General features: G+C 43.7%; 1 protein-coding gene across 2 annotated transcripts in view; it reads right to left on the reverse strand.

Annotated features, from left to right (window-relative positions):
* The window catches only part of ASTN1 (astrotactin 1), a 308,529-nt gene that overhangs the window by 144,896 nt on the left and 139,759 nt on the right, over positions 1 to 23,874 (reverse strand). Inside the window, exons 6-8 of one of the 2 annotated variants that reach the window (XM_069478389.1) lie at positions 22,893 to 23,042; positions 21,718 to 21,885; positions 13,552 to 13,636 (exon numbers count right to left, since the gene is read on the reverse strand). In XM_069478389.1, the coding sequence (XP_069334490.1) occupies positions 13,552 to 13,636; positions 21,718 to 21,885; positions 22,893 to 23,042 (403 nt within the window). Of the gene's footprint in view, positions 1 to 13,551; positions 13,637 to 21,693; positions 21,886 to 22,892; positions 23,043 to 23,874 lie in introns of both variants that reach the window. The other variant, XM_069478388.1, reaches the window with a different exon arrangement.

Consider the following 23,874-nt stretch of genomic DNA (forward strand, 5'->3'; position numbering starts at 1 on the left):
AGTTCACTGCCTTCTTCGTCAAGCAGCACCTTGAGAGTTTAGCGCATGAACTCCGTGAGACTCCACAGGTTCAAATACCAATGATGCCACTCACCATCGGTGAGAGCTTTGGGCAAGCTGCCGAACCTCTCTGTGCCTCACTGTCCCCATCTATAAAAATGGGGATAGCCTCACCGAGTTGTGGCAAGATTACAATACAGAGAGCTCTCAGAAATGTGCCAAGCACAGAGTAAACCCTCAGGGGATGTTAGCTATTATTATTATCTTTACCTTCACTTGTTAGATAAGAGCCCATTGAGGATCCCATCACTAGAACTTGTAGGACAAGAGATGGCCTAATAGCTGCATGGAGAATGTAGGGAAAAAAATCTCAGCAGTTTTGCATCTCTAAAGAAAGAAGATGGATCAATTACAAAAAATAAAATAAAATAAAACAAAATAAAGAGTGTAAAGATCTAGGAACTAGAATAGATTCATTAGCAAGACAGAGTCCCAAGCTAAGCTCATGACCATTTTTGAAGGCATGTTTAGGTTAGAAACTCAAGTGTAGGCACAGAAGTCAACTTCCTTGCATTCAGGAAGGCATTCACTCACTGGCTTAGAAAATGTATTGAGTGTGCATTTGGGGCCAGATGCTTGACCAACTTTTTTATGTGTACTAGATGGAAATATATTCAATGACTGTATGCACAGTTGATGAATTCCTGTGTGATTGAACAGGGTAGCCTACAAGTTTTGAGTAAAGGGTTAAGGTCCACCTGCAGAAAGGTCTCTGACCAAAGCAGAGTTTGGCCTTGTTCTCTTTAACATTTTCATCAGTGACTTGAAGAAGGTCACTGAATATATGTTAATTAAATTTGCAAATAACATAAAGTAGAAGGGATAGCTAATACATGGGATAAGAGAGTCAAAATTCAAAGGGTTTCAATGGGCTAAAACTAAAATTTAAAAGGATTTTATTTAAGACCTGTATCTAGGTTAAGATAGTTGACCATAGTCTTGAACATACTTTGTCTTTTTTTTTTTTTTTTTTTTGAGACAGAGTGTCGCTTCGTTGCCTGGGCTAGAGTGAGTGCCGTGGCATCAGCCTAGCTCACAGCAACCTCAGACTCCTGGGCTTAAGCGATCCTACTGCCTGAGCCTCCCGAGTAGCTGGGACTACAGGCATGCACCACCATGCCCGGCTAATTTTTTTCTATATATATTTTAGTTGTCCATATAATTTCTTTCTATTTTTTTTAGTAGAGACGGGGTCTCGCTCTTGCTCAGGCTGGTCTCGAACTCCTGATCTTGAGCGATCCACCCGCCTCGGCCTCCCAGAGTGCTAGGATTACAGACGTGAGCCACCGCGCCCGGCCTACTTTGTCTTTTTGACAGTAGTCCCTGTCAAAAAGATCTCTGGTTGACCACAAACTTAATATAAGCCAACACTATGACTTTTCTGTTAAAGGTCCTAACACAAACTTGGCTTAGAATTCATTAATAGAAAATACAGGGGAAGAAAGAGGCATGATACATTTTACAGAGTGATTTGATGAGTCCTGGGCAACATACTCAAAAAGATAGAATGTCAAACTAGGGAGATACAGAAGATAGCTAGTAGGATCTTTAAGAGATTCAGGAAACTTGCACTCCAAAGAATAGTTGAAAGAATGAGAAATATTTCAGAAGAGAAGACTCGGTGGAGAGATCATCCTATATGCAATTGTCTGAAACATTAATATGTAGCCAGCTCATGCGCGGTGGTCCTATTTGTTCATCGGCACCCACCCCACACTCTACAGCAGATGAGCATACCTATTTTTCTAATCCATACAAAGATACCATATAAACTATCAGTCCTGAGCACAGGAGAAGCAAATCAATACATTCCTTATCGTTCCAAAGGACAAAGCTGACTAAACTGGTGCAAGTTAAGGAAAACACAGTTTGACTCAGCCTGAGGAAGAACTGTCTGAGGATCTGCATTATCACAACAGACTGAGCTGCCTCTTCTAATAATGCAGCCCCTATTACTGAGAGTGTTGAAGCAGTGGTCAGGCAGTCATCTGCTAAACAGGCTGTAGGAAACTGGATGATATGACCTGGAGGTGGCCTTCCAACTCTGAGTGTGTTTAGAATTGTCACCAATCCAGCTGATATTCCTACTCTCACTTCCTGAAATTAGGAAGGTGCTTCACCACTCCATGAGAGAATCTAAAGATCTAATTAGGTTCAGAAAACAGAAGTTTGTGTAAATTCTGCCCAAACCACCTCTAAACTTGGTGACATATGGAAGACAGTCACTGCTATTATCCTTAGGTATTGCTTATGAAGGACCACTGAAAGATGGGCACATTTCTTCTTTTATTTAACAAATATTTATTGACCACCTGCTCTGTTCCAGGCGGCATGTTAAGGCATGACAATGGGGTGATATATAAGAGACATTGTTCCTGCCCTCATGGAATTTACATTCTAGAGGTGGGTTATTCCAAACCCAGCTGGCAAATTGAGGTCAAGGTCACATCACTTGGTGTAAATTCAAAGAATGTAAGTGAAGCCAGGACCAGTGCAAAACATCAATAATGAGGATACTCACTGCTATCACTTATTGCGTGCCTGCATATTTTATGTAACATTATTGAATGCAACACATCTTATTGAGATTTTCTTAATAATCCTTATAACAACTCTATGAAGTAGATACTATTATTCTAATTTTTTCTGATAAGGAAATTGAGCTTATGAAGGTTATGGAGCTGGCCAAAACACAACATTTTTATGTAGAAGAAGTGGGATTGCGCCAAGTCTGTCTGATTCCTCCTCTGTGCCATTCCCGCTATGCTCTGCTGCCTCCCGTAAAGATACACACGCAAGCAAGTGAACCCTCTTGGAAGTGAGGTGTACATAGTCACATGGCTAGGATAAAACAGTTTGACAAAGGCTATTAAGTAAAGTCAATTAGCAATATCCAAGACTAGACCTGGAAAGAAAAACCTCAGCACATGTCTCAGGCCACCTTCTCCCTAGACCAGGTCGCTTGAGGGAAATAGATGGCCCATCCTTCAAATGTGAAGAAGATGTCACCCCAGACCCACTGGGCAAGGGCTCTGAAACCTTTGCCAATAACAAGGACTTTCCTTGCTGTTTTTGTTTTATTCTCCTACATTTGTGCCCATAAACAGGCACATGCAAATCCCTGGATAGGGTCCATGGTGCAGACTATGCCGTGCCCTCTGCTACAACAGTTCATCTTGACTTGAACCCATGGTCCTGACTTCACACCAGCCACATCACAGAGGTTGTCAACAGCAGATGCTTGTTCCCACAGACAGTTACCAGCCTAGGGCCCCTCAGGATATGACCAATTGAAGTGGTTTTTCTTTTAACCTGAACTGGGCAACAGCCAAGGGCATTGACTATATTTAGGCCTCCAGCTAGGTCCTCCGACTGACTTGTCACTCTCTTTGGGACTCTCCATCATTCTGAAAGAGATTCTCAACTCAGACCACATACTTATCATTGTTTTAATTTAGGCCTCAACCCATGGAGCCTCTGCCCCCAGAGCCTTAAGGGTGAACCACAGCCCTCTCTCCTGCTTTTGCTTTGAGACTCTCAGGAGCAGTAGCCCTTGAGAGGTGTGGCAAAAGAAAGTTCTCATTAGGGACCTCTTTTCTTGCCTATGGGACTCTCAATATTGCTGCGATATTAAACAGATTCACTTGTATAATGGACACAATAATAGTTCTTACTTCACAGTGCTGAAATGAGAAATAAATTTGGTGGTACCTGAAAAGTATTTAGAAGAGGATGGTGCATTGTATGAACTACATAAATGTCAGGTGTTGTTACTACTAGTATTAATTTCATTGCTGTTATTACCGTCCTGTGGCTACAGGACAGAGGGTGGGGAATGCAGAGCATTACAGTTCACTGGTATTGATGTAAATTCAACTCCAGGTAGGCGTTTGCCAGTGTACAATATGTTCCCATGTGTGAACATCTCACAACGGTGAGTGCTCACTCCCTTTAAAGTCAGCCTTCTCTCTTGGTGACAATCAAGAAGGTCCCTGCTGTACGTCATGGTGGAGGAAGGCCATGCTGAGAATTGTGGTCTGCGCAGCCCCGCGGGAGACTCCCACCTCTAGTGGTAATCGGGCTACTGCAGCCCTGGGGCATTGAGCAGCTGCTCACCACCTCTTCCCACAGTTCTGTGCAGCCCAAATCTAGCTACCCGCTGACACCCAAGGGTCTTAAATCCAAGGGCCAATCCCAACTGGTGAGCCTGGTGTTGGCTGTATTTCTTCAAGACAACAATGCTACTCTCAGGGTAGAAAACCATGTGGAAAGGTTAATAAAGGAAGGACCATAAGGGAAGGAAAAAGTGATTCCAGTTGCTGAATTATATTGTGGCTTAATGAAAAGGCCTAGATGTTGGCATCAGGTGGTTCTGTTCACCACCCTGTGACTCTGGTCAATCTTCTACCAAACCTCAAATCATAATATGCACCTTTCTCACTATATAGACATACATGTGCATAGGTATAGATATGCATGTATCCACACATGTGTAAATATATGAACAGAGGAAGGGATTTAACAATGTAATATTATTCTGTTAGCAAAGTATTGTACCTAAACAAATTAAACATCCGTGTAAGTGCTCTGGAGAGGCTGGCACTTCAGATGGCTTGGATTTTCTTCATTTTGCCACTCTGTTTGTTTCTAGATTTTTTTTTTTTTTTTTTTTTTTTACCAATCACATGCATTCCTTTTGTAAAATAAAAAATATAAAGTAAAAACCAATCTATGCAGTGACAAAATATTTGCTCTCTACTTTTTGAAGTTATATAAAGTTAAAAACTTAGGAAAATTAATTATAGTATGAGTGTTTGAACAAGAATAGAAAGTACTTGTACAGGAAGGATAAACCTTAAGATTATTTTTTCTTTTGTTTTCATAGAAATTGTAGGTAGAATAGATATCACAACTTTATTACCTCTTTAGAAATACACAGTTTATAGGATTTTTATTGAGATTAGTGATATTAAAAAAAAAAAACGCTGAACACAGTGCCCAGCATTATATGCTTAAGAAATGACAGCAATTAATTAGCATTATATGAGGGATTGCTCCATCTTCAGTGACATTGAAGTTATACTATATTAATGTTGTGTAAAGTGTATGAGTCACTAGATGGAGTTCAAACAACTTTTTATTACACACAGACTTACAGAGATGTTTAGTTTAGAAGACTTTGACCTGAATGTTAGACACTGAACCACTTTTTTCTTTCCTCTAAAAATAGTTTGAATTTGAGGGTTTTAAGTTAGTTACTAACAATAAATTCCCCAAGGAAAAAGCTTTAGGAATAAATCATGTACCACAAAGATACTTTTAAAGCTTCCTCCTTCATCCTTTTCCCTTATTTTGTGATTATAAAATAATACATGTTCATTGTTAAATTATGAGAGAGAACAAAAATACACACAGAATCAAAGGGGTGGTAGGAAGCACAAGTTTTGATGCATAGAAAAAGAAATTGGGAGAAAACACGCCAAAATGGTAATGACAGTTTTCTCTAAGCATGGAATAATGAGTGGATTTCTTTTTCTATTGATTTTAAAGATAAATAGCCAAAATCTTCAAAGCCAGAAAAAAATAACAGCACTCTCAAACCTAGTATTCTTAGACTGCAACCCAAGGAAGCTAAGGTCCAGGAGCATTTCTAGTGGAAAACATCCATGCATGCAGTAGAATATATAAATTCAGGACACTATCTGGAAAGCATAGGCAAGACATAAAACATTCATTTCTATAAAATTGAAACAATTTATCTTCCATTCTTGAGCAGATGGGAGGGTAAATTGAGGTTGATTTTTTTCACCCTGGTGGTCATGTTGGAGGAAATATGAGTGTTCCCGCCTCCAGCACTGTTTAAAATAAGTCTCTTGGTGCCGTGACTGGACTAGTCAGAGCCAACAACGTGATCGAGGCCCACCCCTCATCTGGAGGGTGGGCAGTACTGTAGGCGGACTCTTGTCACTTGGGGGGAGCACAAAGATGAGTCCCCTCAGTCCTGTGGAGGAGGATGTGGAGAAGCAGGCTGTGGACTATAGACTGTCCACCTGCCTTCTACAGCTGATAACTGCCTTTCAGAGTACTACACACTCCTCACATTACTCTCTCTTCTATAGCTTTACTTACCCAACACCTAGCTGTCACTATATATATATATATATATATATATATATATATATGGCTTAACCATCAGCTATGTGACATTGGACAAGTTGCTTCACCTCTCTGGACCTCCATTTCCCAATTAATAAAATGCAAAGATCTTTTAGGATGCACTCAGCCACTAGTCTACAAACCCATTCTTATTTTCATCGGAAGAGGATCGTACACTGATAAGAGGACGCCCTCCTCACGTGCCTAGAGTCTCCCTGTCTTGCTTAAGTCTGGCTGTGCTTCAGAATCATTTGGGGGAGTTTGTCAGATGTACAGATTCTGGGCCCTCTCCAAGACCTATGAAATTAAAATATCTGGGCAGAGAAATCTGCAGTCAGTATTTTAAGTAAGCTCTCCAGATGATACTTACATAGCCGTTCCATGGTCGAGAATGCAGGAGTCACTCACCGGGGCCTATTTTGCTCTGGTATTATCTGAGTAATAAAGAAGGTTACAGTTGCCTCTAGGAGGGGAACAAATGGCATCACCCCAAATGACCACAGGGTCAGCACTAGCTCATCAAAGGCCTTCGTGTAAATTAGAAAAAGGTCCCCGTCTGAACAAACGTGCCCTTGTCTCAGAGGTGGATTGCTTTGGCAAGCAAGGGCTAGGTCTCAGCTCTCCACTGCTGGGTGGACATCCTCTTAGCCTGATGTCTGTCTGCAAAGGACAGAGCACATCATCATACTCACATGACTGACCACAAAGTTTTTGTGAAAACAGGTCAAGTTAAACATGTTTTCACTTGGGAAAAACCTAAGCCAACTGGTTGGGGGCATGATGCTATTAAGCCTGTCCACGGAGGACATCCTCATAGGTGCAAATCCACTTTCAAGCACTCAGTTCCTACCTTGCTCGCCCAGGTGAGGGTCTGTTCTTCTCCTAAGGGGCAATTTTGCTGCTGAAATCAGGTTACACCAGGGTCTCTCCAGAAAGAAGGAACTGGGAACTTTAGGTTTAATCCCAAGAGCCTCTTTATCTGTTTTGAGACTAAAATGGGTAGGAGAAAGGGCAGGCACATTTTCACTGACTTCTAGGGAAGGAGGAGGAGATGGAGGTAAAAAATGAAAAGGAGGGAACAAAAGAAGAACAAAGAATAAATAGGCAAATCAATACACTGGAAACTCTTGTTAGGAATAATTGACAATGATGAGGGAGAGAGAGAGAGAGAGAGAGAGAGTGAGAGACAAAGAAAGAGAAGAAAAATTAAAAGAGAGCTAATGGGAAGATAATCTCATTTGTGGATGGCACGATGACAATGACAGGAGCTAGGCACAGACACAGAAGTCTGGGCTGGAGGGAAGGGGAGGAGGGCACCCAGAGATAAGGCAGCAGCTGCAGCCTGACCAGCAATCTTGTTTGAGGGGTTGGAGGAAGGAGAACGGGGCAACAGTGACACAGAAACAAACACGGGGGGTGGGGGGAGAAGAGTAACAGCGACGCTGAGCTAGAAATAGGCACAGAGAAGTCAGAAAAAGTCCTATGTCACACAGGACTGTCTGACCTTAGCTGAGTCACTGCTGAAGAGACTCTGGGCTGGTGAAAGAAGCTAGACACGGCCCAAGACCTGGGCTTAGAATTAGAGCTACTCCTCAGCATGCCAGTCGCTGCACTAAAATGATTTAGCATTTGCACTTGGATTGTCAGGCAGCTGGGAAGAGGTTCTTGCTCAGTTTTAGGTGGCCAGAAGAAATGAGGATAGGTTTTGGATTTTTTTGATAATCAGTAGAGGTTGGTCTCAGCTCAATAGCTAGAACTCAGAGGCAAAGGTATCCCCTCTACTGGACTCGGCTATTGTTCTGTTAGTGGTCTCTGGAGAAATGTTAAGGATGGCATCATTTGGGCAGGCCCCAATAAAATTGCCTCCTGTCAAGGACATGTTTAGAGCAAGACAGAGGAATGAGTTCAACCATGGTGAACACAGTACTCATTCTTGGTTTTAAGTGAAAACTGGCTTCTATGATTTGGGACATGTGCTTCTTAAACAGATTTAGAATCCCTAAGCAGTCATTCCTGGGAGGGTGAGAAGTAGGGAGAAGCTGGAGAAATAGGAGAGACAGTAGACACCTGGGCAATGGGAAAGGCATATTGAGGCAGCATGGGGAGTGTATAAGAGTGTGTGTGTGTGTGTGTGTGTGTGTGTGTGCGCGCGCAGCTACCTGGGCATGTCATAGTAACTGTGTTGCCTCCCAAGCAGGAAGGGTAAGGAGGAGGCATTCCGATGAGCAGGACCATTCTTGATAACAGCTTTTAAGACTTGGAAGAAACACCTGTTTATTTTCCACCACAGGTCTCTTCTCATCTCATGAATTACCAGTCTGTCTCCATCCCTCAACACTGAAATCTAGTGATATTTTATATTTTTCTAGTGGGGAATCTCCTTGGTGTTGCCCTCTGGTATCTGAGATGCCAGAATAAGAAATCAGGCTATTACTTACCTGGAATCTTCAAATACATGAATTTAATCTAATTGTGTTATTCTGAAAAATGTATCTAGAGGCCCTTGAGTGTACTTTTAATTTAATAAAAAAATTATTATAGCCTTTCTTCATAATCTCCAAAGTAGCTAGATAAATTTGTTTTTTATCCTCTAATATTTTCATGTAAATCAATCTCCTTGCCTCCTCCATATTCATTTATTGTTTTCATTTCTCTTCTGTGAAAATTTTCAATTTGTCCTTGTTGTCCTAGCAAACAAATATCAAATACAGACTTTAATAGTCCCTGGCTGTGTCTATGCAGCCACAGGGATGAGGCTGAGGAATTATTCAGTGAATTCATGCAGGGTAGACAGGAGACATGGTTAAGTGTCACACAGGGGTGGGACCTGTCCACCCTGGGTCCTCTGCCTAGCAGTTGGGTCACAGGGGGTGCTGTGGCAGGGAATGATTGATTTTGTTGCTAACCTCAAAGACAGAGGATGTAACCTCAAACATCCCATGTTCTTTTAATAATCCATTAGAAATCTGTCATCCATGACTTTGTTTAAATCTTTCTGAAGCCATCCTTACTTTAAGTGAATAGAACCTTCTTGTGTAATGAATTCAATGATCTTACAATCTGCCACCAGGCCCCTGCCACCTGGCTGAGCAGGAGTGACTGGCTTCACCACCCAGACCAACACGGAGTGTCTCGACCTGCCTCACTTCTCCCTGGGCATTTTTGGCAGAACTGAAGTCACCGGGAAATGACTCCAACCCTTTGATTCACATACGTGGTATATATGGTCTCCAGTTCTCTGTCATTCTTGGCTGTTTGGTAGTGAACACTTTTATGTACAGGATAACTTTAGGAATATTTTTCACTTGGAGAATCCAGGTAAGTAAAAATCTAGATAGCTCCAAGGGGTTTTGTGTTTGTTTTGTTTTTTGTTTTCTTTTAGTATTATTTAAATTTATTATGAAGTGTCTCAAAAAATAATATATAGTGCAGGGATATTCTGCCCCAAATATACAGAAACATTGGAACTTCTCCCTCTTGCTAATAATTCTAGGGTTCTGTACATGGGAGCTCTAACATCCAAAGCCTTCCTAAACAAGACCTCCTTGAGATCTAGTCTTTACCAACTTACCAGCCTCTTTTCCTGTGTCTGTACACTGCATTCTTATTCGACAGTCAGCTACTTATTTGCTATTCCTGGAAAACCAAGCCTATGGAGATCTCTGTGTCTTTGTACGTGCTGTTCCCTTTGCTTAGAATTGTCTTTGTTAACTGTCAAATAGAACAGTTCAAAATCCAACTTCTCTATGAAATCCTACCTCAGATTCTTTGACCTCACATAAATCACCCCTTAAACTTTAATCTCACAAACCTTCACTCATACAGTTATTTTAATAGATCTTTGAATTCATTGCAATTACTTGTTATGCTTCCAACTATCTATGTAGACTTTTTTAGTTCTTCCAGGGCAGGGACCACATCTTCTATAAATAGCGACCTCACATACCCTGAACACAATAAGGAATGGAGTGAATATGTTGAAAATATGAATGAATGGGAGAATAAATGATGGAGTGGTAAGAGGATTCCTATAGGAAAAAAAATGGCTCACTCTCCTGCACACGCTCACACACATACACCGTGCAATCATCCAGATACCACATATGCACACACACCACACTCACAACACACACACACACACACACACACACACGCACACACAGGACCAGGGAACTGGAGTGAGGCGGAGGCTGGATGAATTTGCAGGTGGAGCCCCTCCGCATCAACGAATCACCCATTTGTAACTTTTTTTATTAGTGTCCTTGATCAATTTTCTTCCTTGTCTGAAAGTCATGAATGCTTATTGCTACTTTTCTCCTGGTACATTAACCTTGATTTGTCATGAAGGAATTTGCTTTAAGTATTACTGGCCTAAGGTTTGGTTGTTCTACTTCAAAAGAATGTTCAGCTATTTTAATGTGTGCAACACAAGAATGCAAAGTGAAAAACATAAATATCCACACATGAGCTGCTTACCTCCACTTCTGGAACATTAAATAAAGTATTCAGGAAAATCAGGCCCACCGTTGATTTTTCCGTAATACCCCAGTATGTATCATTAGTTGGCAATCTATCAGACAGTTTTCAATTCGAGTGACAGTCTTCACATTCAAACCAATTACGATTAATTTGTGAGAATCACTTAAAGAAACATGACATCAGATCCTTGATTTAAATCAAGATGTATGGCACCTTCCATTTTTCACTTATCTTGTCATTTTATGAGGAGAAATACAGTCATTTGTCTGGCGCTTTTGTATATTGTATACAGATAAACTCATACTGCTTATCACTCCTGGGTCCATTATCCTCAAGATAGTCACTTTTTTTCCCTTCTCCTAACAGTTGTTCCATTATTTTATTAGTGTCCAAACTGAGACCTCATAGACAGTGATGATCATAGAATAATGGAAATTAGAGATGGAAATGACAGATGAGGTCTCCTTGTCTATTTCCTGGGGCTAATGTTCCTGTCAGTCTGTAAACTCAGTGCTTTAGCTTGCCTTGTTTTGAATGACACCAAGGCTGGGGCCTCCACTGTCTCCCTCGAGGCTCTTGTCTACATCCTAAGAGTGTCTCTACACACAGCCAGAGGGAATGAGGAAGGGTTATGCAATTACCAAGCAAAGTCAGGCCCCTCCTTGCATGATCTGTCCACAAGGCTAGGCATGTGGAGGCTTGAGTGATTAACCACCAAATCCAATCACTGCAGAAAGCCAGCCTGGATCATTCTGGGCAAAATGGAAATGCTATTTTGTCATTGTTTTCTTCGGCAGCAGGTTTGCAGACTAAGAGATGCGGAGGGCTTATCCATCACCCTTTACACTATTTTACTCAGTAAGAGCCATAATCAACCGAGATTCCCACCAGGCCATGAGCTAAAACTCTCCCCGTGACCATGTGAATGTTTCCGGGCTAAGGAGGGTGAGGGCACCGGGAGAATTTGAATAGCCAGTGACATTCTTCATTCGTACCTGCTTGACACCTGTCAGCCGAGTCCTCTGCCCTTCCCACCGATCTTTCAGTAACAGACCACCTCATACAGATTTATCCTTCTACAAACATGTCCTCTACATTTTGTGGACTGCCTCTCATGATAATGATCTCAAATTCAGTCCCAACTGAGCAATCCTTCATTTTTACTAACAGAAAAAAATTTCATGGCATTTTGACTTCCTCAAGTTTTCTGAACTGTGACTCAGATTTCCTTTCTCTAACTTCATTCTCTCTTGTCCTTATCCCTCAACTTCAACCCGTTCCAGAACATTTGCCCTCTTCTAACGCCTATGGGCATCCATCATGTCTTGACTTAGTCATCAGCTCGCCAAGTCCTCAGAGTTGAGTTCTCCTGTCTCTTTATCATAAATCATGCCCTTGGGCTCTTCAATCATTTTTATTGCTCTTCTCCAAACTCTCACCTATTTGTCACCATATTTATTGCTTCCAGAGTCCAGAACTATATTCAATATCCTAGGTTTGGGCTCATCAGAGTCACATAAAAGGGGCTGATCACTGACCTTAGGGATGTGACCTTCCACAGCAATGTCTGAAATGACATTGGTTTCTTTTTTCCACCTGTCAGGCTGCAAACACATATCTAATTTGCAGTCTAAGCTACCACTCCGAGGTGCTTTTTGCCTTGATTTCTTCCTAGTTTTCCCTGTTCCATTGATTGCTATTATTAGTTAGCATTTATGTATCCCTTTCTCCTCTCCCCTCCTCTATGACCTGGCCAATGCAGAAAGTAAGCTCTCAGCTTCCAAAGACTTTTAAAAAGCAGTAGAAGGGCCAGGCGTGGTGGCTCACGACTATAATCCCACCACTCTGGGAGGCCAAGGCGGAAGTCTCACTTGAGACCAGGAGTTCGAGGCCAGCCTGAGCAAGAGCAAGACCCCGTCTCTACAAAAAGTAGAAAAATTAGCTGGGTGTGGTGGGGCGCATCTGTAGCTCTAGCTATTTGGGAGACTGAGGCGGAAAGGCAGGAGGATCGCTTGAGCCCAGGAGTGTGAGGTTGCAGTGAGCTATGATGACACCACTGTACCCCTGCCTGGGTGACAGAGTAAGACTCTGTCTCAAAAAAACAAAACAAACAAACAAAAGAACAGCAGTACAAAGTGGATAGTGGTGACAGTTGCACAACAATGTGAATGTACTAATGCCACTGAATACACACTTTAAAATGGCAAAAACAGTAAATTTTATGTTATGTGTGTTTTATCCCAATAAAAACATTCCAAAATGTAAAAAGTGAAGAAGGAATGAGGATAACTACTTTACCCAGTCATGTGTGCCTGGCGGAAAGCAAAGCTCTTACAGGGAAATGGTAACTGGAGATCAGGCAAAAACACTCTTTTCCTCAACACAGAGCTGTCCCCAGTCTTCGCATGTCACCTCTGCTGACAGTCCTGGTAAAAACAAGTTTCTACTCACATCAGTCTCACAAAGCTCATCAGGCTCTGGGAGACCTACAGTGGAGTCTGTGTGGCTTTGCGCGTGTCTCCAGCAAAATCACCAGCTAAATTCTGCCTGTGGAATCCTTGTGGCTGGCAGCAGTGTGAAAAGGAAGAGAGGGACAGCTTGATTTGCAGATCCCAGCTGGAGGCTGTGGGGCTGCTGGTCAGAGGCATCATCTCTTGACTCGTAAATAGAGAAAACGATGCAGACATCATTGGAATGGTATAAATATGGAAAGGTACAGTGACATTTTTACCCATTGACTGTTCAGAATATAGCCACCCTTTAGCTCTGTTCCTCTCCATGCGGTTGCTCCGTGTCACGTCTGAGTAGGGAGCAGTGACATGTGGGAACTGGCTCACTTGCCATCCCCTCACTTACCCCTGGTTTGTCCCCCATTCGTTCCGAATGCAAAGGTGCTTGTGTACGGGATCCTTCATGTAACCTTCATAGCAGAGGCATTCCCCTTAGAAGGAGGGTAGAGAGGAAGAAAGAGAAACGTGAATGAATTGATTAACATGTCTGCATTTGAGAACATTGATATGTGATGGTCAGATTGAATTCAGACCCTGCTAGTGGCACGAATGAGACAGTAAGTCCCATTACATCATCCACTCCCCTCTCCACCACCTACATGGTGAACCCAACCACCAGACTCTCCATTTTCCGAGATATGATCATTTTCACTAGAGGAGGAAACGAATCTTTAGAAAGCACCTATTGTATGTAGTCTGTAAGCACAAAGTCCAAAAATTCTTTGAAGGACGTGACTTTTTCATCTCTATTTTCTCAATGCCCAATATACTACAAGGCACACACCAGGTCATCAATAATGTTTACAGACTGCATAAGTGAGTTATTTCATAATTCTAGGAACCTTGAAAAGTAGGTATTATGACTATGTCATGCTGATGAGGAAAGGTAAGGTTTGGAAAACTTGAAGGACTTGTTCATAGCTTGCAAGTGGCAGAGTTAATATTTGAAACTCTGTGTGTCTGTTTTACCCACCAGGCCATGCTGCTGGCCCACAGAACAGCTGCTATCTTTAGAGGAAGCCACTAACACCTATTACTGTTTTATAGGAACTATGGGTTTTAGCTTTTAAGTGAAAATGGCTAATTATTGTGGAGCTGGTAAACAGAAGCATCTCTACAATTCTACAATCATTTAGGATATTATTATGCTTCATTGTCATTGGTTACTCCATTGGTATGCCAAGAGGTCCATGAACCCTCTAGAATTGCATATAAAATTGTACATATGTGCATATGCATTTTTCTGAAGGAGGGTTTGATAAAATTCATCTAATTTACAAGCAAATTCAAGATCCCTAAAAGGTTAAGAATCACTGGTCTATTTAGTACTGATCCTGAAGAATATGGTTGCTGCTTCCTCATGCAGTGCTATATATATCCCCAGACTACTAGGTCCAGTTACATTAAAGCACTGGCTTTTACTCTTTTAATATCTGATTATTTAATTTATAACTAGTGAAAAAACAGAATGTGACTTACTGAAATTTGTAAATCACAAAGGTGCCACGCCTAAGGAGACCATGGACATACCATTGCTTTCTCTTTCACAGAAGAGACACTTAGAAAGGATATAGAATAATAGCTTTAGGTACTGTTTTCTCTTTCTGAAAATACAACCCAATAAAAATGAAGGGGCCTCACAGTTAAGATTGGATAGGGTTTGAGCAAGGGGTTTGTTTTAGCATCTTGGCTTAACCACTCATTTCAAGACTGACCTGCAAGTTACTGTCCCTCAGAGCCTCACTGACCAGGTACACCCATGTTCATTCCCCAACCTGCTCAGCTCAGTGTGCTAAGGAGTGGAGTGAAATGAGTAACTTCTTAATTTATGAAAAATTAAGGGAGCATTAGATCAGGATATTGTCTCCTGCATGGGAATTCTGGCATCCGCAGGGACTAGATCCACAGTAGATTCAAATTTACTGGTTTCTGTGGTGCTGAGTTATATCTAGAAGTGGTCAGGGAGCTCTGAGTCAAACATAGAAAGACACAGCTTGAAATTAGGCAGCTGATATGGCTTGCGGATGAAGGCTGTTTCTCTGATAAAAGGAAAGGTAAAAAAGGCAAGTACAGGAAGGCAAGAGAAGGACGTGCTAGGAGCCTGACTTCATACCTTCTCAGTTCCAAAGAACGCCTGGACCCCAGACTGCCAGTTACACAGGGCAGACTATCAGCTACCCACTAGGAGCAGGCCTTTGACAAATACTGGGTAATGGAAAATAAATTAATTAATTAGAGAGTTTGCCCTAAATGTACAGATAACACCACCCGCCCCGCTCTCAGGATGCAGATATCTAAGTCAATTAATAGGTCCAGGGCTCAGATATACTTCTCCCTTAGAAGATATTCTCCTGATTGTCCTTATGGGAAAATAGCCAAGGGCAAGATATTTTAAAAAGCAGTAAGCAAACTCAGGAGGTTGGCAAAACCATCACGTGGTCTCGTAAAATGGTTTCGGCTGGACACCTTGCCTAGAATTAAGGAATGACCAAAAAGGGAGTCCTCTTCCACATTTGATAGCAAGTTACCACAAAACGTGAAAATAAATGCTGTAACAACTCAAAGAGTTCAAGCGGAGCCTTATTTCCTAATGCTGGCACTACCTGCCCTTTGCATGGTGCATTTGCCTTCCCAAACTGCCTTCTCAGTCATTCTGGCCTTGCGAGGCCCCATCATTCAGTACCATGTGGGGACACACTGCCAACAACACATACAGCTTTTCTCCACAAAATGGCACACGCAGCCCAAAGTCCGTGAAACAGAGAAATTTTCAAACACATCATGCTTGGGTTCGAGAATATCCAAAAATTTGCCTCTCAAAGCATCCTCACTTCCGGAATCCACCAAACTCCCTTTATCTGTGTTCCTCCACGAAACCAGTTGGCCATCTACCCTGAAAGGAGCTCAGACTTGATGAGGAAAGTTGCTATGGTAACCAACTGCTAAATCTTGACTTTAAGAGGGGTTTCATGCAAGCACAGGCTCCGACTGTTAGCTGTGAATTTTAAAGACCCCACAAGGGTGTTGGATGCCCTCCTAAGCTAGAAGTGTTACAGTCTCTGCATCTGCTGTGACAGATGGCGGGAACACACGAGGCGCAGACTCTGTGGTGGCGCACACAGGAACCCAACGGAGAGACGACGTGTCGTGGCACAGAGGAGTCCCGGCCAGGACACAGTGTGCCCTGCAGGAGGCACGTGGGCAGCTGCACTGCCAGAGAGAAGAGCCCCTGAAAGGTGGTCCGTGCAGGGTCTCAAGACGGCCACACTTGATTTGTGCTTGGTGCCCCGAGGTACTTCGTATAATGGGTAATGCCTTTGGTCATTCCCCGTTTAGTAGCTGAGGGACCAAGGCGCAGATCTCATCCAAGTATTAAAGACCCTGAAACTAGGGCTCCTCAGACACGACTGGGCTCATTACACGTTCTTCATAAGGTAAATGCAGGTCGAGGCTAAAAACCCGGAGTCACCTCTACACTTCAGGGAGTGGCTGGCTTTGACTAAATGGAATTGGGTGTGCTCCATCTAAAAAGGGAAATCTTTGTAAGACATCTGGACTCAGGTAGTATCTAACTGCTGGTCTCTCTCCCCTGTGGAGACATCAGGCAAAAGTCAGGTCTAGAGTCCAACAGCCCCTGTGACTCTGGGAGGGGAGACAGAGGACAGGTGCCAAAAGTATATCCTGAAGGAAGGGGCTGAAATAGAGTCACAAAGTGAGTCTGGAATGAGTGGGCAATCCAGGTGGCAGGAACTGAATGAGGACTGAGTTACCTTGCCAAATCAGGTTCAAAAACCCAGGGAAGATTAGAGAGAGAGGCAGCGGTTGAGGGACAGACAAAGGGGAAGAGGGCTAAATTGAGTCAGAACGCGGGTCTAATGCCCCGCAACAGGTTCACACATGTCCCCACAGCTGGCTCCGGCCGATGGAAAGACCTAGGACAGAAGGGATCTCAGTGAACATCTTGGATGGAGATTAAAACTTAATTTAGCTTGGAAGCCTGTGTTCCTTGCAGCACCATAAAAGCTACATATCTTGAAAAGGGCAATGAGGGTCTGTGGCCAGGACTAGGGCCGTGAAATGAGGCAGGTGTGTGGGGCCTCCGCAGCTGTCCATACGGCAGAACAAAGGCCAGGAATAGTGGAGAGAAAAGTTGCTGAAACCAGGCAGTCTGTGTTGCCATCAAAAGACAAAACAATCACATACTCATACAACCACAACAAAATCCCTTAGAAAGTAAAGGAAAAGTCAGCCTCTGGCTGGGTCCGGTGGGGCTCTAAGCCATAAGGCCTTAATGTGTGCTGTTGGCCCAACTTGACCAGAGACACCTGCGGCTACAAACCTGGGAGGGCCTGGGAGAGAACGTCAGTGTGTAGTTGGCAAAGGGCTTCATCAGAGGGCTGGGGCTCTGCCACAGCCACTCGGAAGCAGAGTAATTCTAAGCCTTCCAGCCCGTTCCCTTCCTGAAGATTGAGCAGTGGGGTGGACTTCCGTAGTGATCAGGAGTGGGAGTTTTGAGTTAGGCAGCCTGAGTGTGGAGTCCAGCTTGGCCATTAACGAGGCAAGTGACCTTGGGCAAATTTGCCAACATCTCTGTAAAATGGGGATAAATGTAGTGTGGACTTCACAGTGTTACTGTGAAGCTTCAATTACATAATTTAAGTAAAGCTCAGTGCTTGACACATAGTGAACTCTCAATAAATATCCCTCATCCTTATTTACACTGAAAACCATTTTCCCACACATTTCCCCCTGGTTTCCCTGCCTGAAAGGGCGGTGTGGAGCTGGAGCACAGGACGCTTTCTGCAACTGTCAGCGGGGGAACCTAACCCACGTGCATCTTGAGTTTCCACACCACCAAATGCTAGGACACAGCTCATCACAGGTCCAGAACTGTTAGAAGAGGGTCACGGAGTTCAGTGAAAGGTTGGAAAGGGCAGATCAACCCTGGAGTTCAAGCCTGCCGTTCCTCAGGTACATCCAAATTCAAATCAGAAAGTCTGCGGACCCTTGATGATCAGAAGAACATTTGCTAGTGCTTACTATATTCCAGGCATTAGGCTAGGAGCTTTAGGTACATTACATCCCTCCCAGGTAGCACGTTGCTAGAATATAAATGGAGAGGGAGGCTGGAATGGAAAACAGATCGGCAGGTTTCCTCCAGCTCCAGTTCTTCCACAGCTTCCTGACATATCTTTAGAAGGTCCGTAAATTGGGCCGGGAGATGTGAAGAGGGAGCATAACAATGCTTGTTCTTTCTCTCTTTCTCTTTTCTTTCCTTCCTTAGTGTGTTAGTTTTCTATTGCTGCAGTTAAAAAAAATAACCAAAACTTAATGATTTAAAACAGCATAAATTTATCTTACAGTTCTGTAGGCCAGAAGTCTGACATGGTTTTCACAGGGCTGAAAGCAAGGTGTCTGTAGGGCTGTGTGTCCCTTTGCGGCGGCGCCAAGGGAGAATCTGTTTCCTTGCCTCTTCCAGCTTCTAGAAGCTGCCCACATTCCTGGGCTCGTGCCGTCTTCCCCTACACCCAAATCCTGTAATAGCTGGCTGAGTCCTTTGCACATCCCACCACTCTGACCTCCTCTTATGTCTCCCTCTTCCACTTTAAGAATCCTTATGATTACATTGGTACCATCCAGATAATCCACCCAGATAATCTTCCTATTTTAAAGCCAGTTGTTTAGCAACCTCCATTCCACACACAATCTTAATTCTCCTTTGCCAGGTAACATGACACACTCACGGGTTCTGGAGATTAGAATGTGGACACCTTTGCGAGTCCATTATTCTGTCTCCTATACCTGGTGTTCAGGAGTGTTGTACAGGTGACAGGTAAATGCGTGCTCAGCTTTGGGAAGGTCTTAGGAAGGGTGCCCGAGGAGGGCTCCACCCGCACCAGAGGCAACTCCTTTGTGGTGACTGAGCATCTGTGTTTGTGTGTTGCTTGTGTGTTTATGCACTTGCACGGGTGTGTGTGTGTGTAAAAGTATACAAGTGCACTTGCACAGCTCCACACATCCATATGGGCAGACCCCTCAGCGTGGCTGGGAAAGTACGTGTCCCAACACTATGACATTTCCAAGGAAGCTAGCTGGAGGATTGCAAAAATAATGTCGACTTGACTTGAAGCCAATTCCCACACTCAGCTCTTTGGAGAAAGGCTCTAGGATGGAGTGTGGGAGGCGATAAAGTTCCTCACTGATGAGTGTGTGGGATGACCACATCATCCCTTGTGCTGAAGGAAGCAGGGGGAGGGCTTTCCAATTCCAGCATTCATGAAAATAAAAGTATTTACAGCATTGTTTCTCAGCTGTTACCCAAAATGTAGACGTTGCACCTTAGTTTTGTTGTGGGGTCTGAGTTCTTATTTTCAGTCTTCCTCTGTGGCTTTCCACTTGGAAATTCATTAGCTGTCACGGACCCTGGGAGGCCATTAGCAGGGGAGGGGCTTTCCAAAGTCATTTTCACCAAGGATCAGAGATGAGACATCTGGAAGGGACTGAAGAGTTGATGGGAGAGCATCGCTGTCGACAAGCAGCTTCCCAGCACATGGGACAGCAGCGTTTAGTAATGGTTGGTGCTTAAATAGTTTTGAGTGACAAATACGTTGGATCTGATATGTCTGGAGGAATGAGGCAATCTTTTGTAATCCCACCTTTGCTCTGATTTCATAACAGATAGAACATAGACTCTGCTTTAGTAGCTGCGGGACTTTGGACAAGTCATGTAATTTCTCGAGGAATTTAAATGCTAATTGAAAGTAAGGAGGCAGTTTATCACTAAGACCTCTTACAGCATATAACACCAATCCCTTCTTTCCACATGGAATTGGAGGCATTTTCTGTTCTTTAAACCCAAGTGGAAGCATCCAAGGTCCTCTGGAGATCATGCTTCTCTCAGAAGTGAGTTTAACAACTGAGATTGTCCCAAATTCTTCTAATCCAAGCCAGTTGAAGAGGTAGGGTAAAAGAGACCAACTCAGTTGCATGGAGAGCCCTCACCTCTGAGATTAGCTCTTTTTAATTTATCTTGAACAAACTAGCTTTTAGGCACGGTGCACAGCCCATCTGTTTGGTGTTTGCCTGGCAGTGTGGGAGGAGCAAGTAAGCAAGCACAGTCTTAGACATCAGATGTTTAAAATGTTGTACTTTCTCCTCCATATGGGGGCTGAGAATCTCTGTGATGAGCCCACATAAAACAAATTTAAGACCTAAGAAGGTGAACTGTAGATGTTGCAGTTACCTGTTACTCTCACAAACAGATTTAGTAAAGGATTATAACAGAAGTAAGGACTCATCCTCTAGTAAGATCCCTCTACCTTGGTGCCTGAAGAAGGGGGGTGTGTGTGTGTGTGTGTGTGCCCGTGTGTGTGTGTGTGTGTGTGTGTGTTGGGAAGGGGGGCTGCACATCACATACAAAAATCTTGAGGAGTTAGCCTCTAACTCTGGCAACATTTTGCTTGGGGGTCTTAGATACCACTTCATCTCTTTTCTTTGCTCTGAGACGTCATGCTACTCCTCTGGGAAGTCTCTGTGGTACTCAATTTACTGGAAACTGGTCATTGTAGAGACTACTGTAGACAAACCCCTTCTACAATGAAAGTGCAAAGCAACTTGAAATAAGAGATCTGTACTCCTGGATATATTGGAACCTGAGGAGCAATGTGAGCGCTCTAATTCATGCCATATCTGAATTTAGACCCTCATTCAGAGAAGCCCAGCCCCATTTGGTAGTGTAATAGACTTAAAGATGTTCGTACTCTTTGACTCAGTAATCTCTCTCTAAGATCTATCCGAATAACTTCAAATGTGCTCTGCATTTATGTGTAAAGATGTTTATTTTAATAGTATTTATAGAAATTAAAACGTTAAAGCACCCTAAATGTCAAATAACAGGGGACTGTTTAAATGAGCTACGATATAGACATCCAATGGAATAACAAAAGGCCATTAAAATTATGTTGTTGAGGATTATTTAATGATTCTGAAAAACTCTCATGATAGAATGTTAGGTGAAAAAAGCAGGAAAAGTCTACTAGACTTGGTATGCTTCAGGAAGCCTCTAAACATCATGCATAAAAAAGAGATTCAAAGGGATGATACTAAAATTTTAAAAGTGATTTATCCAGGAGCTAGAAATATAGATTAGTATCATTTTCTTCTATAAGCTTTTCTAAATTTTCCAAATTTTCTACAATAAACATGCATTAATTTTATAACCATAAAATGTCTAGCCCCAGTAGCTATATATCCAAAATGGATGACAAATGGGCTATGGAGGGAGGTCATCCTAAACCAGTGTTTCTGACTTGGGGCTACAGTTAGGATCCTTCCAAGGCTTCTGCCAGAAAATGAGCACACAGTGTTGGCCAATAAGGCCTCGCCTGCATGGCCGAGGCTCGAGATGGCAATGGGACGGTGGAATTGGGAGGGATGGTCTGAGCTTCAAGGGAGTGATTGCAAGAGGCATGATCTCTCTGACAGTTACCCGCTGCCCGGTGCTCCCGCCTACCAGTTTCGGGGTCACATTGGTGTTCGCAGGGGTCCAGGAGCCTCCGGGCACAGAGGTCCATGGCCCAGGGCCCACTGGAGTTCTGCTGAGAGAAGAGAACCACCTGGGCAGGGTTCAGCCAGTCGCTGGCATCCAGCTGACTCCCCTCCAGCAAGATGAAGCGGCTCCCTGCAGGGGGAGAGAGAGGAAGCATGCCTGTGTGTGCACAGACAGCACACGTGCACAAGTCACTGAAAACAGAGGAAATCCCAGTCCGAGGATTAGTCCCAACCCAAGATCATTACTCCCACCAGTCCTTGCCTGTCATTAGCCCCAGAATGAGGGATCAGCTGGAGGCTTGGCCATCACCTGAACTGCTGTGAGACCAGGAACGTTAGGCCCCCAGCTACCCTGTCCCCACATCCAATTTCTGCAGGGTGTTCTTAAGGGACACAGGGACAGAGTGGCTCTGTGGTGGCCATAGCATGGCATGGCTCCATCAGACCCAGCCACAGGCACTGGCACTCATCCAAGGAGCAGCCCACCCCCCACTGCCTGTCCCCACGTGCTCTAAGAAGAGCAGGCCCTCTAAGGCTGCATGTGCAGTGCCCACCTGTTTTCAGTCCTACAGCAACAGAGAGAACAGACATTAACAAGTCAATTAGGTGCTCTGAGCTTAAATGATTCAGGGACTCTCAGAACCTATATTACTCCCTCATTATATTGGGGTCCCCCTGGATGAAAGTAAATTATTACTTCTGAGTTCTAGGCTTATACCAAGTTACTGCAATTAGGAATTTCTCACCCGGGCATACCAAACTGAAGCATGGCTAATCCTTAAACACCTCTACTACTCCACGTAGCTTTTCCCTTCCCAAAGACTAAGAGAATCTTGGTGTCTACCTACCTGTAGCCAGTATGCTCTGCATTTCTCTACAAAGACAGGAAATTATTTAAAAATGAACAAGGATGAGAGTGGGCACAGAGAAGAGGAGGTGATCTCTTCAGCTTATTTTTTAACCTGCTTTCTGAGTTCATCTGTGGGCCATTTGATCTTGTCCTAAACCTTATGTATTTGAATTTAGTTTCCCTGTAACTATAGTAACAGGCAAAGTGACCACTGGCTTTCTAACCTTTGCCCAACCTGAACACCTTCCTTTCTAGAGGAGGTCGCATCCTCAGAAGAAGGGGCTCACCATCAGCGATCAGGTGCTCAGGGACATGCAGGGTGATCTTGACAACAAGAGGGCAGCTGACATGAGAGGAGCACACAAGGCCAATCACACAGCTGGTGATGCTGATCAGGGTCAAGGTGGTCTTATTCACAGGACTTCGGGGAGAACCCACTGAAAGCAAAACATAAGCAAGACACATGGCGGTAAAAATCTTGGCATTGAGAGTCCAACTTGACCTTTTGTTGCCCAACCCGGCAAACAGGGGAGGCAGTTGGCAGATTTAGCCCAGGGTGGCAAATGTCTCTGGCTGTTTGACCTCAGCAACCTTCATCCTCATGGGCACCATGTCATCAGTTGGAGTCAGAGAGGATTTGGCCAACTGATGGCCTTTGGGGTCAACAATGGTCTGTTGATCACTGTTACTCTTCCTGGGCCAGGTTCACAAGAGAAATCATGGTTGGGGGCATCCTCTCCCTCCCATTGCCTTACTGAGTGCCCAGCTCTTGCCAAGGGTGGTGGGAACGCTTTAGCCCACGCTGAGCTTCCCATGGCTGTGCACAGAGGGTGCTCTCCCCAGGGTGCCCGCTCACACTCCCAGGACGCAAAACACCGTGCCAGGAAGACCTTCCTGAGCTGGAAGAGCTCCTGCCTGCTCTATGTGAGAGAGCCCTACCATCTGCCTCTTACTCTGTGGGGCCTGCAATGAGAAACAGGGAATGTCTGCTCTGCATGAGTAGATGGTGTTGTCACCCCAGAAAACGCTGGAGTCCCGCAATCTCTGGAGGAAATAGGCGCTGCTGGGGAATGGGGAGTACTCCCAGGAAAGCGGAGACTGGGACAGGGAGGGAAGGGCTTGTTTGTTTGTCTGTTTTGGGGTTTGGGGTGTTTTTCGTTTGGCTATTTAGTTTTTTGTTTGTTTGTTTGTTTTTGTGGTGGAGAGTTTAAAATGATAGTCATCAGAAGGACCTGCAGAACAGATGCTTAAGAAAGCAAGGCAACAAAA

This window comes from Eulemur rufifrons, chromosome 8 (assembly GCF_041146395.1).
Source record: "Eulemur rufifrons isolate Redbay chromosome 8, OSU_ERuf_1, whole genome shotgun sequence".
In the NCBI taxonomy this organism is placed as follows: Eukaryota; Metazoa; Chordata; class Mammalia; order Primates; family Lemuridae; genus Eulemur; species Eulemur rufifrons.